The following is a 13,458-nucleotide window of genomic DNA, read 5'->3' as shown; positions in this document are numbered from 1 at the left end:
ATTGTACCAACTGTGAAGTATATTCAATTGTGTTTCATGCAATAAATGAATTTGAATTTGAAAAAAAATTGAAATGGCATGACAACGAACAACCGAAACTAGTAACTCGATTTTACAATAAATAATAAATACCTTCAAACTGTTTTATTTAATATATTACAATATCACCTTCACTTTAATATATTACAATATCACCTTCACTTTTAAAAATGAAATAAAGTTTTTCCCTGAAATTAAGTTTTTTTAGTTTTCATGTAGGCGTTTACATTTTTCAAGTTCTGCTTGTTTTTGCAGTCCTGTTATGAAAATGCTGACTCATCCGGCGTTTTTGAATGTTCTGCTGAGGCGGTGCTCGTCTTCGGCTGCTGTGTCAGCACCTTTGCCGCTGAGAAAGAAAAAAGCCAAATCAACCAGTAATGACGTAAGCATCTTCTGCCTCGACTCTTCTTTTATAGAATCAAGCACGTGAATTACAGTTGGACTAATCATATTGTGTTAATTCGATTCAAAATTATGCCTTTAAAATAATCAGACTAACGAATTACAGTAATTGATTTTTTTTCAATTCAATTCAATTCTTTATTGCAAAAATTTAACAACGTAACAAATCAAAGGTTGATAAATCAACACACATATCAAGAGAAAATATCACAAGAAAATAAACTTATCACAAGAAAATAAAATAAAATTAACTACCCAGAACTAAAAAACTAAAAATTGTTCCAGGCACCACCAGCAAAAGAAAAGTCTTTGACCGCTGGTGGGAGTCGCAAAAAAGTCCGAAACAAAATAAATACTAAAAATAATACAATACAAAATCAAGTTGATGACAAGAAAAAACTATTTCATATCACTGAAAAAAAACAAAAACAAAAGAGTTATAACAAATGTTGAGAGTGAAAAAGCAAATAAGATTTTCTAATAGGAAAGACAAAACAGAGATCCATGTTTATTTATTTATTAGGTTAGCACAAACAAAACAATGATCGGATAAGAAAAAACAGGCTATTGCCCAAAACTTTTCCAATTTCCTAATTTAGTTTCAAATTGTCCAAATATGATACATAGGTTATGTCCATTTCAATCAAATGAAAAATATGATTACCATTCAGGTCTCACGAATTACAAAAAAAATAAGATAGAGATTGCTTTAAAAAATATATAAATTAGAGGCTATAATGCATTAATTCAATTCAAAGTTTATTCATTTCACTAACTACGTCGGAATTGACTGATATACTAAAAAACTCGCATAAAATGTTGATAATTTTATGTTAGCTGTTCTATTGAAACGCACGAAAATAGTCCGATGGGAACTGGAACAGATGAGGACAACGTTGCCAAATAAGAGTTGATCAATGTTGCCGTTGGTGATTATTAATGAGAACTTATTAGTGTGGTTATAATCACTACCTCCGTAAACCTCTGTTTAATACACCTGACGATTGCGGAGGTAGTGTTATAATACACCTGACGATTGGCAACCTTTATGGGTGCTTGGTGGTGAGGAGATACTCAGCCGTTCTAATTCCCATTAGACTTTTTTCGTGCGGTTGACTATAGTAGTCATCAGTTTTGTGGAAGTCTCTCAATGTAACTTACTTATTGTATTGTAAGAAAATCTGTTTACATAAATATATTTATATATACCAAAAATTGAAACAGCATTCGTAATCAAACCAACGGCAGCGATCAGACAAAACAACAGGAGGGTTTATAGGAGGGTTTTGTGATGAGAACGCAGAAATGAAGAAAATAGATAAAAATGAAGAGGAACTGGGCTGGAGGTTGAAGGTGGTAAAGATGATAAAGATTCTATCCAAAGAACACCCATATAAAAATATATAATAAATCAACAAGTTATACAAATTTGGGTTATCTATTAGATGTGGAGAATTGTTTTTGAAACATATAAAAGTTTGGAAAGTTATCAACAAATAGTATAACAAAATAGTAATAATTTACAACAATCTTCAAGTTTTATTATCTTAATAAATATCAAAGTGAGAAAGAGCTTAACATGAGTAATAAGGCAATACAAGTTACTTTGTACCAACAGTTTACTGCACTCTGAATATTTCCCACTATTTAATTTAAACTTGCAAGTTTCAGCATCATATGATCTGATTTTTGTGAAGATAAACACTAGTTTATAGGAAGATCATTGTTTTGAATCATTTGGTGCTAACGTACCCCACAATTGTTAGAGGAATAAATATTGTCATAAATTTCAGTACAAGACAAATTGAGACTATTTCTAGTAGGTGTGGTTCTTAATGAAGAGACCGGCGTTAGCAACTAAAATTTTAGATTTCAATTTTTAGCAACTAAAAGTATGTAGATTACTGGATTGATTGTTTAATTGATTTTTAATTTGAAATAGAAATGAAGTGAAATGTGTCATCTTGTCTTCACTACAGTTGATGTGTTATGGACTTACAGTTGATGGACTTATGGAATTAAAGCGGGTTATGGACTTATATGGCTTGTGGACTTTCATATGAACTTATCAGAAGTCATTACGCTTGTTCAATTGAGTATTTACTAGTTTTTAAATCTAAATAAAGGCATGAGGATTGCAGTATTGATTTTTCAATTGATTCTTTCATTTGATTTCTAATTTAAGAGAAAGTGAAATGTGTCATTCTGTCCTCACTGATTTGTTGCTTGTGCAGAGAAAGCCATTTGTGGACATGAAGCGAGTGCAGGTGGTGGGGGGGAATGGCGGGGATGGCAGTATTTCGTTCCTCAGCCTGTGGGCCAACGAGTTCGCGGGGCCGGACGGCGGTGATGGTGGAAGCGGCGGACATGTCCTCTTCCAGGTTAGTTTGGTTAGGTGAGGTAGCTACAGTGTTAGGTTAGGTAGTTACAATTTTTAGGTTTGGTTAAGTTAGGTAGTTAAAATTTTAGCTTAGGTTAGGTACCTAAGTGAGGCCTACATTTTTGGCATTTTGAGGTCTACATAATGGCAGTAGAGAAAGAACTGAGAACAGTGTTACCTATCCTCTATGTAGCCACTGTCATAGAGGATGGTTCATACCGGTAAATCTGATGTAATATCAACTATTCATTCTTTTTTGAAAATAACCAGTTGAATTTTTTTTTGGCCTAAGCCTGTTCTCTTCTAAAAGTTGTTTAATTCTGAACATAAATAAATATTTTTAAATGATTGAATAATCAATTTTCATAAGGATAATTGAAAACTTGCAAAGGAGAGATTCTTGTAGAGAGAGCTTACTAATCTTGAAATTGAGACTGTACCTTCATTGTACATTTATTACAATTTAATTCATCTTAAAAAAATCTAGTAGATTTTGCTCAAAATAACTTTAATCCCAATTACAATACTAGATCGAACTTTAGGCCGGTTACAGAGCTCGACCGACCGTCAATGCGTACGTCAGTCGCGCTTGTCTTTCCATAGATATTCCATATATAGAACGTACAGAGCAGGACTGACGGTACTCATGCGCACGGTCAGGTCCATGCGTTTTACACTGCATACGAAGACCATCGGTCGAGTTCGTGCGCATCCGTTCCATCGGTCGACTGACGCGCTACTGAAACAAATTGAAGCTTTCTGAGCTGTACGGATCAGTAGCCCGATCGCAACATAACCAATGTGCTGACACCTCTGCCCGACAATCAGCTGATATTGAATTGAATAGCATAATGCATGAATTCAATTAATAGTGTCATATTTAAATTCAGAGTTTTTCTAAACATTTCTTCAATCATTTTCAATTTTTCTATTGGAAAAATCATATACCATTAACATTATCTACATGTATTTGATCCGTAGCTTAAAGTGACTGCAAAGTATTCTCAATGGTGATACAAGCTCGAAATAACTCATCAAAATTTCTGATGGACATTCTGAGGTAGTTAAAAAATGTATCTTCATCCTCAAACAATGATGTATATAATGGTACTAAATTCCCTTTGAAATGCTCTTTGGGCGACCATCGGGTGAACTTGATATAACTTTCAATCTTTCGTCTACGTCTTTTAATCTTTCGTTTACGAAGATAATAAGCTGCGATTGAACAATCTGTGAAGGCATCCATTTTGTTGAGCCAGAAAAACTGATGTATGGATGTATATCCTGACCATACGGTCAGGATGGTACATACGCACTGACGGTCGGTCGAGCTCTATAACCGGCCTAAATCACAATTACAATACTAGATGGAACTCTGATCTTCTGACTCCTATATAAGATTATCTAAGACGCATAAAAGCCATTTGTACCAGAGATGTGTAATATGAACTTCCTCTTGATATAAGAATGCTACTGGTAAAAAAATTGAATTGGTTATTAATAAATGGCTACGACAAAACCCATTTTACAATTTAAAAGAATTTATAGATTGTGATGTTAATATTGTGTTGAAAATTTATTGAAGAAATATGGACTTTAATGTAAGCCTATTGTTTTTAAATTTATTGCTTTTATCTTGACGAAGCCTATTTCATGTTTGTATAAAGGTGCGTACAGATTTACGCGCCTCCAACACGCTCCGCGCACGCTACGCACTCGCTCCGCAATTGTTCCGATCATGAACGTTACGGGAGATGTTAGCTCTTCTCGCGTTCCACTCTTGCTCCCCGGTCGATCATTAATCGATCTGCTCGAGTGACGTTCGATTGCGGAGCAGAGCGAAAGTCTGTAAGCACCTTAATGTTTAATAGCTAATAAAAATTCCTATTCCTATTCTTATTCTTATTCTTAATTGAGATTGAATATTCTATTTATTACGCTCCTACATTGTTGAAAAATGATGTGGTAACTTTGATTGATTGATTGATTGAGTACTTTATTTTTGTAGATTACAATATATACTGGCTTATACACTTATATAAAATAGCTTACAATACAGCAAAATTATAGATGAATTTACATAATATAGACTAAGAAAATAATTATTGAACTGTATATGATACGAAAAAAGCAATTTGTAATAACTAAAGATAAATATTGTTATGCATCTACATAAATTGGCGGAGCTTTGGACATATCAATGTCCATTCTTCGGAAAGAATATTCAAAATATCATTCCCACTAACTCTCTACCAACTTTACAGAGCTAGGAAAGGATATTTGCTATCTGCTTTGTCGAATGATAAGGTATAGCTACACCAATGTTAATCGAATATTGCCATTATAACGTGAACCTCACTTTTATTGAATAAGCTGTTAGTTTGCATGCATTGCATTGCAAAACTTCAAGTAATTCGATCCTATGTTGGATTTTCCAATCGCTTTTCACTGATTCCAACTCGGACTGACTAGGGCATGACATGTTATTAGAGGAGGCTGTGAAAAAGTATGCGAGGATATAGGAGGCTATAAAACATATAGAGGTATGTGATTCTATTCTATTTTTGCCAAAAACAAAATACAAAAAAGCTTTACAAAATAGTTATTTGTATATCTACAGTGAAAAGTGCTTTTTTTCCCTGAGGGAAAAGGGCTTTGCCTCGGGCAACAATTTTCCTGAGGGAGAAATAGTTATTTGTATATCTAGAGTGAAAAGTACGACTTTTTCTCCCTGTGGGAAAAAGTTTGAAGCCCGAGGCGAAGCCGAGGGCAACAATTTTCCCGAGGGAGAAAACGTATTTTTCGCTCGTGATGTACACAACATTTTTCCTCCATCTACATTTTTTTATAGAAACTGCAAATAATATCATTTTAATAACTTACGTATTGGTGACAATGTTTCCTAACAACATAACCTAAAATCTGAAACCTAAAAACCAGTCGTCTGATTGGCACTGACGATTGCGCTATCTATCGGCAAAAGTTGTAACAATTATATCAGATGGGCGCTACCAAAAATGGCTGACTCCAGATCACGCTGTTCAGATTTGAATTGCAGATCAAAAATATTTGTTGGATGATATTTTGAATAGAATAAAATATTTTTAAAATTGTATAAATTTTTATCGTCTACTAATATTAAGAATATAATATCATACAAACATATATTTCATGAGTTGATCAAATTTCTGGTTGTGGTATTGAATTCAGTTGTGACTCAATGACAGACACCTCTATTATGCTTTCTCATCTGAGCTTAGACCTTCTAACCTATTACAATATAAGTTTTAAAATAGAGATGCTTCCCATGTTATTCAAATGGAGTCACTTTTCCTCCCTAGGGAGTTTTTCTGTTTTTTACTACCGAGAGCGAAAAAGTGACTTTAGTATTATGTTTCAGGGAGTAAAGTAAGTACTTTAGACTGTAGGTGGAGGAAAAAACATTTTTCACTCGTGATATACAGAACATTTTTCCTCCCCCTACATTTTTATAAAAACTGCAAATAAAATAATTTTTAAAAACGTACGTGACCAAACAATGTGTTACAACATAATTGAAAAAGTAAACAGAAACAGCTGGCTTGTAATCACAGTTCTCCGCCGACAGCGCTATCTGTCGGCAAAAGTTGTAACAACAATGGCCGCCACAACTACAGCTATGATGAAGTTCTCGCTTCAAATTTGATTAGTCAATAAGGAATATTCGTTGGCTGGTATTTCGAATAGCATGGAATATAACAAAATATTTATACAATTTTTTAGTACCGGTATAGTGAAATGAAGTTTGTAATAATTTTAGCATACAAACATATATTTCATATAATCTGGTTGATGTATTAAATTTAGTTGGCTCAATGACTGACTACTCTATATGCTTCCTCATCTGAGCTTAGACCTTCTTACCTATTACAGTGTAAGTTTTTAAAATAGAGATGCTTCCCATGTTATTTAAATGGAGTCTCTTTTCCTCCATAGGGAGTTTTTCTGTTTTTACTACAGAGAGTGAAAAAGTGACACTTTAGTATTATGTTTCAGGGAGTAAAGTAAGTACTTTAGACAGTAGGTGGAGAAAAAATAAATATAATTATATGCTACTGCACTTAAACTAAGATACATACATAAAAATTAAGGAAATGTTAATTTATTTTATCAGGTATAATAACGAAATGATATCCTTATTCATGCTATTATAAATAATAGTTATTAAATGAAGATTAATTTATGCTCACATGCATAGAAAATGATATATTCTTAATATAATTTCTATAAATTATATAATCTATATTATTTAATTGTTAATTTGTTCGCTTCCCATTTTATTTTATTTGATTTGTTAATTTCTTTGCAGGCTTGTGAGAATGTGCAAGGCTTGGGTCACATCAATCCCTTGGTAAAGGCTGAGAGCGGTGAGCCAGGGGGCAGCAAACACTGCCACGGTCGCAATGCCCCACACACGCTTGTCAAGGTAAAATCAGGCCTAATAAATGGCACTACTCTAGTTAGATTCACTTTCAACTGGCAGTATTGTTCAAAATAGGGAATCATTGATGTTTCCTGAACATCGATGTTTTCTGTTAAGTTTGATTTTTCTGAACAAAACACCAAACACACTGTTGTCTAGGTGAATTTAGGTAGTTAGAATAGAGTATTGCAGTTGTGATTAAATTGCCTACTGCTTAGTTGACCGAGCGAAGTGAGGTCTAAGATTCAAGTCGACGGTTAGGCATTTCTCTTAATGTTTAAATGTTTGTATGTTTTTATGTTGCGCATTTACGGCGAAACGCGGTAATAGATTTTCATGAAATTTGACAGGTATGTTCCTTTTAAAATTGCGCGTCGACCTATATACAAGGTTTTTGTAAATTTTGCATTTCAAGGATAATATAAAAGGAAAAAGGAGCCTCCTTCATACGCCAATAATACCGTAAAAATCAGACTATCGAATTATTCATCATAAATCAGCTGTCGTGGACTATAATACTACCCGTTCAAAAACATCGAACATCTTGAAAATGTATCTTTCCATCAACGTTAGTAGACAGTTGACTATAATACTACCCGTTCAAAAGCATCGAACATCTTGAAAATTGTATCTTTCCATCAACGTTGTAGACAGTTGCAGCCAGACCTGATAGTAGCGCTCACACTCACATTCCGGGACGACACGTCACGGTACGATAGGACAGAAAGCTCTATATTTATTTAGGATTTTTTCTAGACATTTTAAATTGATAAATTATTTAATAATTTTTGAGAAAACATAACAACAGGTTAATGTAACTTACTGAGCGTGAGGTCTACTGTTCACAGAACTACTAGTAAAAAATTGTCTTTACTGAGAGTCTGATCATAAATTGATTTGTACTTGGTGGTCGAGTATTTCAACTGAGTGCACGAGGCTGTGGTGAATGTTTGGCTTTATCAATATATTTGGTAGGATCAAGTTTTCAATATATTGTCGCATTCATAAATATATATTATGAAAACTATAAATTATGAATTTAGATGGACTACTAATCCAAATAATTTAGGTATTCCATGACATCTATTTGACTTTTCATCTATTCCAAAACAATAACTGGATTGTGTTTGCTCAGTTAAGTCTAGAACTTGAATTTAAACCGTACCCCAGTCGAGGGTTTAAAATCACGCTGTTTCAAGTCCTGGACTTGAAGATTTTTGATAAATCCTTGACTCGGAAAGAGGCAAGAATCTAATTCAAGTCCTGGACTTATAAGCCCTTCACTCAGAAAGCGAAATTATGAACTCCAGGGTCTAACATGATCTCTAAACTCCAGGGTCTATTTGAGTCCTCGACTACGTTAACGATCTAACTCGGAAAGCCAATTTTCTGACTACAGAGTTTAAAGTCTAGAACTTAGCTAAATCCCGAGCTCGGAAACCGGCTTTTAATCTGTTGTGTGAGTACAGGTTCAGGTGAGCATGAGCTAATTTAGTTGTTCTTTGTCTCCAGGTACCAGTGGGTACAGTAGTGCGCCCACTCTTGAACGAGGATCGCGTGGTGGGTGACCTGGGTCGCGCCGGCGCATTGTTTGTGGGCGCGCGTGGTGGCGCAGGCGGGCGCGGCAACCACTTCTTCATCGGTGACACCCAGCAGCGCCCAACCGTCGCCGAAATGGGTGCTCCCGGAGAGTCGCTCGCCTACATTCTCGAGTTGCGCAGTATCGCTAATTTCGGACTGGTATGTTGTCAGTCATGATCATTTATCGTATAAATACCGAGTGATTCAAAAAGGACTTTACAACTTTGAAAATTTATATAAATCTTATTAAGGATTAAACTTGCCTATATGTTTCCAAACTAATACCCTAACAGATGAACCATACTGCTAAATAACTTAGTAAATTATTTTACTAATATTTTTGTAATACTTATATTCACTGATACTGATATGTCTGAATCCAGCTTAACTCTGTGTTATATTGGAAAAACCAAAAATGTTAAGCTGAGATATTCTGTCTGAGCTGATGAGAAAATTCATTCTATTTTGTATTCCATTGATAAAAATCTATATTTGCAGTTGGGAATGCCGAATGCCGGAAAGAGCACTTTGTTGCAGGCGATATCCAGAGCCCGTCCCAAAGTGGCATCCTATCCATTCACCACCATCAGGCCACACCTAGGGGTCATTACCTATACTGACTACGACCAAATCACAGGTAGTATTACCTTATTTCACGGTCATTAATTTCCGGAACTTTGTTCTTCAGTGATGAATAAAATTAGATGCCGATGTTAAACAAATCTACGGTGAGCATTCAATTCTACGATGCATTGTTGGAGAGTTATAGGCCCTGAAACATCAAAAAATAAGATTGAAAGCTGTTCAACTTTACACATTTAAGAGCGTATATCTCGAAAACTGTTGGAGATATCACAAATCATCACAGAACAAATATTTAAGAGAATTTATCAAGCTTAATTTTTGAATAGTTAGTCATATCGGTTGAACGCATTTTCCTCAAGATATGAGCGTGTAAGCAAAACATTGAAAATACAACTTTTAAACCACTCTCATCCCCTTAGCACAAGGGGTAGGGATGGGGAACGTTTGATATGTTCATCCCCAAATGGTCCAACAAAGCTGCGAAGTCAAAAATTGATTCAAACATTCTCTCCAAATCCTTTGTCAATTGGCTATTTTTGCATAAATGAATATCTCACCCTTCAACACTGAAGCTGCTGCAACAGTTGTGGGGATGTGCGTAAACTTTTAAATTATACATCAAATTGAAGAGTAGTCCGGCCAGAGAATTCGAATTGTAGCGCCAAATCCCAGACTACAGTTCTGCCAATAGCAGGTTGTTTGCGCCAGCACTGATCGTCAGCTGTTGCTTTGTCATCCTATTTTCAGTCATTCTTGTCGCCATTAGTCGTTCTTGAGCCCGTGTCTTGTTGTGAAGACCGAGTTGTATTTTGTTATGTAATTTCATCGGAAATTTCTTGTAGATAAGTTTGAGTATAGTGTGTGTGAATTGAGTATAACAGCGTAAATAGTGTAAATTGAATTAATTTGAATCTGATTTGAATTTATAAAGAATCAGTTTGAGCTTTGTTCAAACACAGTACAGAGCCTGCAATTTGAACGTGAAAAGGCTGCCGGAAGCAAACCTGTCTTTTTCCCAGATTCTTCCCACCTGAATCTGACCAAAACACATAATAAAGGCTTCGAAGGGCAAGTAGACAAGATGGATTATCTGGTGAGTTTTTGCTCTTTTTATTGTTCATTAATGCAGAGTTTAACTGTACCAAAACTGGCTCAAATGAAGATTAAATTTTGCTCCTGTTTGTATTTGATTATTTGAATAGTAAATTACAGTCCTCTAGTAGCTCTAGCCTGAGCTTTGTTCAGAACATTTTTGATCCTCCAAACCGTGATGAATTAGATTTGTAATTGTTGATTAATTCACACACATTGGATTTAAGCAGTTTGTAGTTGTCCAGTGTTGGCATGTTGAGAATGGTCTGATCCATGCTCAACTTAGTTTGTTGTAGCCTTGTTCTAAGAGCAAGGTTTTTGTCAATTTGTATTTGTCTGAAATTAAATTTATTTCAGTTAAAATTGTAATTTTCCTGAAACTAGGCTCATTGTGCTCTTTTTCGGGAATTTGTTTGTTGGAATTTGTATGTCCATTTTGTTATACATGTTAGTGAAGGTTAATCACAGCATGAATTTGTTTGTTCAATTCAACAAGTTATCGTTTGTTTGTGTGTTGTTGGAAGAACATTATCTAATCATATTTTTGTCTTCAGCAGTAATTATCTTGTGAATTGATAATCAAAGTTTAACTTTGATAACTTACTAGTCGTGATTCTTCCTTCCATTTAGTTTTGAACTCATTTTGTTTTATTGTCTGTTGTTTTGTATTGTCAGGGCTGAATTGTTTTGTGTATGAGTTCAAGATGGAGGAAAAATTACAGAAACAAATCAGGGTCATCGCGCTAAACTGGAACAATTGTATGCCAGATTGCAAAGGATTTATGAACTGTCTAAAAATGTCTCTGATCCAAAAGTTGCTGAGCAATTTTTAGTGTTGTATCCTCGCGTGTCTCAGACCATTTCGGATTATGAAAAGACAGAATTAGTGGTTAATGAGTTGGAACTTGAGTTGAATAAAGACCATGTTGTAGCATTCAACGACTCACATCTAGATCTGTTTCAGTATATTGAAGTGGCGACTAACACTCTCAAACAGAGAGAGGCGACTGATGCTATTGCTCAATCTTCGACAGCTTCAGCAGCTAGTGCACAGCCGGTCGTGTCCGAGTCAGTACTGCCCAAAATCGACCTTCCAAAATTTGATGGGAACCAGACTCAATGGTCGGTGTTTTATGAACTATTAAGGCATTGGTACATGACAACAAGAGTTTGAACGATCAGCAGAAGGTCCAATATCTTGTAAGTAGACTTACTGGACAAGCAGCAAATATTTGTCGTCATTTGCCACCATGGCTAATAATTATCAAATAATTTGGCAGGCATTATTGACCCGCTATAACGATCCACGGGCGCAAGTCGATGCCTATTTCAAACAAATTTTGAATTTCGTCCAATAAAATCAGAATCAAAGGCAGGTTGTATTGCGATTTTGGATGGGTTTTGCAGTTCAATCAATGCAGTGAGAGAAGATTGCGACTCACTGATTTGTCAGACTCGATATTCCTCTATCATGGCTTGAGATTGCTGGATCCAAGTTCTCGTAGAAATTTTGAATCGGCCGTCCGTGACAAGGCTATGCCAAATTATACGATTATGTCAAATTCATTGAAAAGCAAATTAAGACTCTTCCTTCTGATGAGAAACAGACTGAATCGTTTAATATGAGGCACAAAAAGGATAAAAATCAAAGGTGTTTGTGGTTCAATCTAATGATTCATCTAACGATCATCTAGTAAAAATCCCAATTGTCTGAAGTGCTCAAAACCGGGTCATCGGTTAGTAGATTGTGCTAGTTCTTGAAAATGACTCCTTGGATCGTTATGTTTGATTAAAGGAAAGTTTTGTTGTTTTCGTTGTCTTGATGTGGATCATTTGAGTAGAGATTGTCGTAGTAAAACTCAGTGTGCTCAATGTCGAGAATCTATCATTCTTATTGCACTTTTCCAGATCAAGTTCCAATGAAGGTGTTGCGTCCTCGTCGAACTCCAAGGCAAGTGGCACATCACCTATTAGTTGTTGTTCTACATCCAACGATGTAGAAAATTCGACCGTGTGTTGTCGACCGTCACTGCACATATTCGAGATTGTAATGATCAGCTTTGTGATGTTCGTTTCTTGATGACACCGGGAGTCAGTGTCATTTTGTTACAGCTAAATTGTGTCGGCGTTTGAGACTACCATTCCAGCCCATGAAAACCGTGTTCGTGGATTCGGTGGTGGTACTAGTGAAGTTCGAGGTCGTACTTGTGTGTCGATTCAGTCGAAGTTGGATCCTACCGTCAAGTTTTCGATGGATGCCACAGTGGTAGAAGATCATCGACAAGTTGCTCTTGTGAAATCGACAGATCCAAACTTCATCATCTTGAAAATCTCACACTGGCTGACGACAAATTCTACCTTCCTAGTAGAATAGATGGCATCATTGGTGCGGAGTAGTTCCTCACTTGCTACGTGGGAGTCTAGTATAGGTGAATCGCACGAATTGATGACTGTAATAGTGTCTTTGGTCACATTCTGATGGGGAGAGCGCCGATTCTCACTTCAACAACAAATGTGTCGAATTGTTTTACAGCCATCTGTAGTCCATTCGTTAGTAGTCCATCGTTGGATAGTTTGTGGAACGTTTTTGGGGGTTGGAATCGGCCCTGCACCAAGCTGTCAACTGAAACGGAGAGCTGGAGTGTGAGGTAATTTTCGGAAGTCTGTACATCGTGTGAATTCTGGTCGTTTTGTTGTTGCCTTGTCATTTGCGGAGCCGCCCAGCAGCTTGGGAGATTCGTATGCTGTCGCGCGAACGCAGACTGTGACTTTGGAGAGACGACTAGAGCTTGACAGCAATACTCGTATTTCATATAATGAAATATTGATCGATTACCTACGTCAGGGTCACATGTCGTTTGTAGCAGATCAGACAGACCGAGGTGTTATTACATACGCATCACGCCATCGTGAAAGC

At 35.9% G+C, this 13,458-nt stretch overlaps 1 protein-coding gene across 1 annotated transcript; it reads left to right on the top strand.

Annotated features, from left to right (window-relative positions):
* Positions 1-273: 273 nt before the first annotated feature.
* Positions 274-9,501, top strand: LOC120356302 (mitochondrial ribosome-associated GTPase 2-like; the record flags this gene model as incomplete). Its single annotated transcript, XM_039445221.1, has 5 exons — positions 274-421; positions 2,676-2,822; positions 7,170-7,286; positions 8,796-9,023; positions 9,363-9,501. Coding segments are annotated over exons 1-5 (751 nt in total), but the record flags the coding sequence as incomplete, so codon positions are not given.
* Between the last annotated feature and the right edge of the window lie 3,957 nt (positions 9,502-13,458).

The sequence above is a fragment of the Nilaparvata lugens genome, unplaced genomic scaffold, assembly GCF_014356525.2.
Source record: "Nilaparvata lugens isolate BPH unplaced genomic scaffold, ASM1435652v1 scaffold6435, whole genome shotgun sequence".
Classification (NCBI taxonomy): Eukaryota; Metazoa; Arthropoda; class Insecta; order Hemiptera; family Delphacidae; genus Nilaparvata; species Nilaparvata lugens.
Note: the sequence above shows the minus strand (reverse complement) of the source record. Positions and strands in the feature narration are given on the sequence as shown.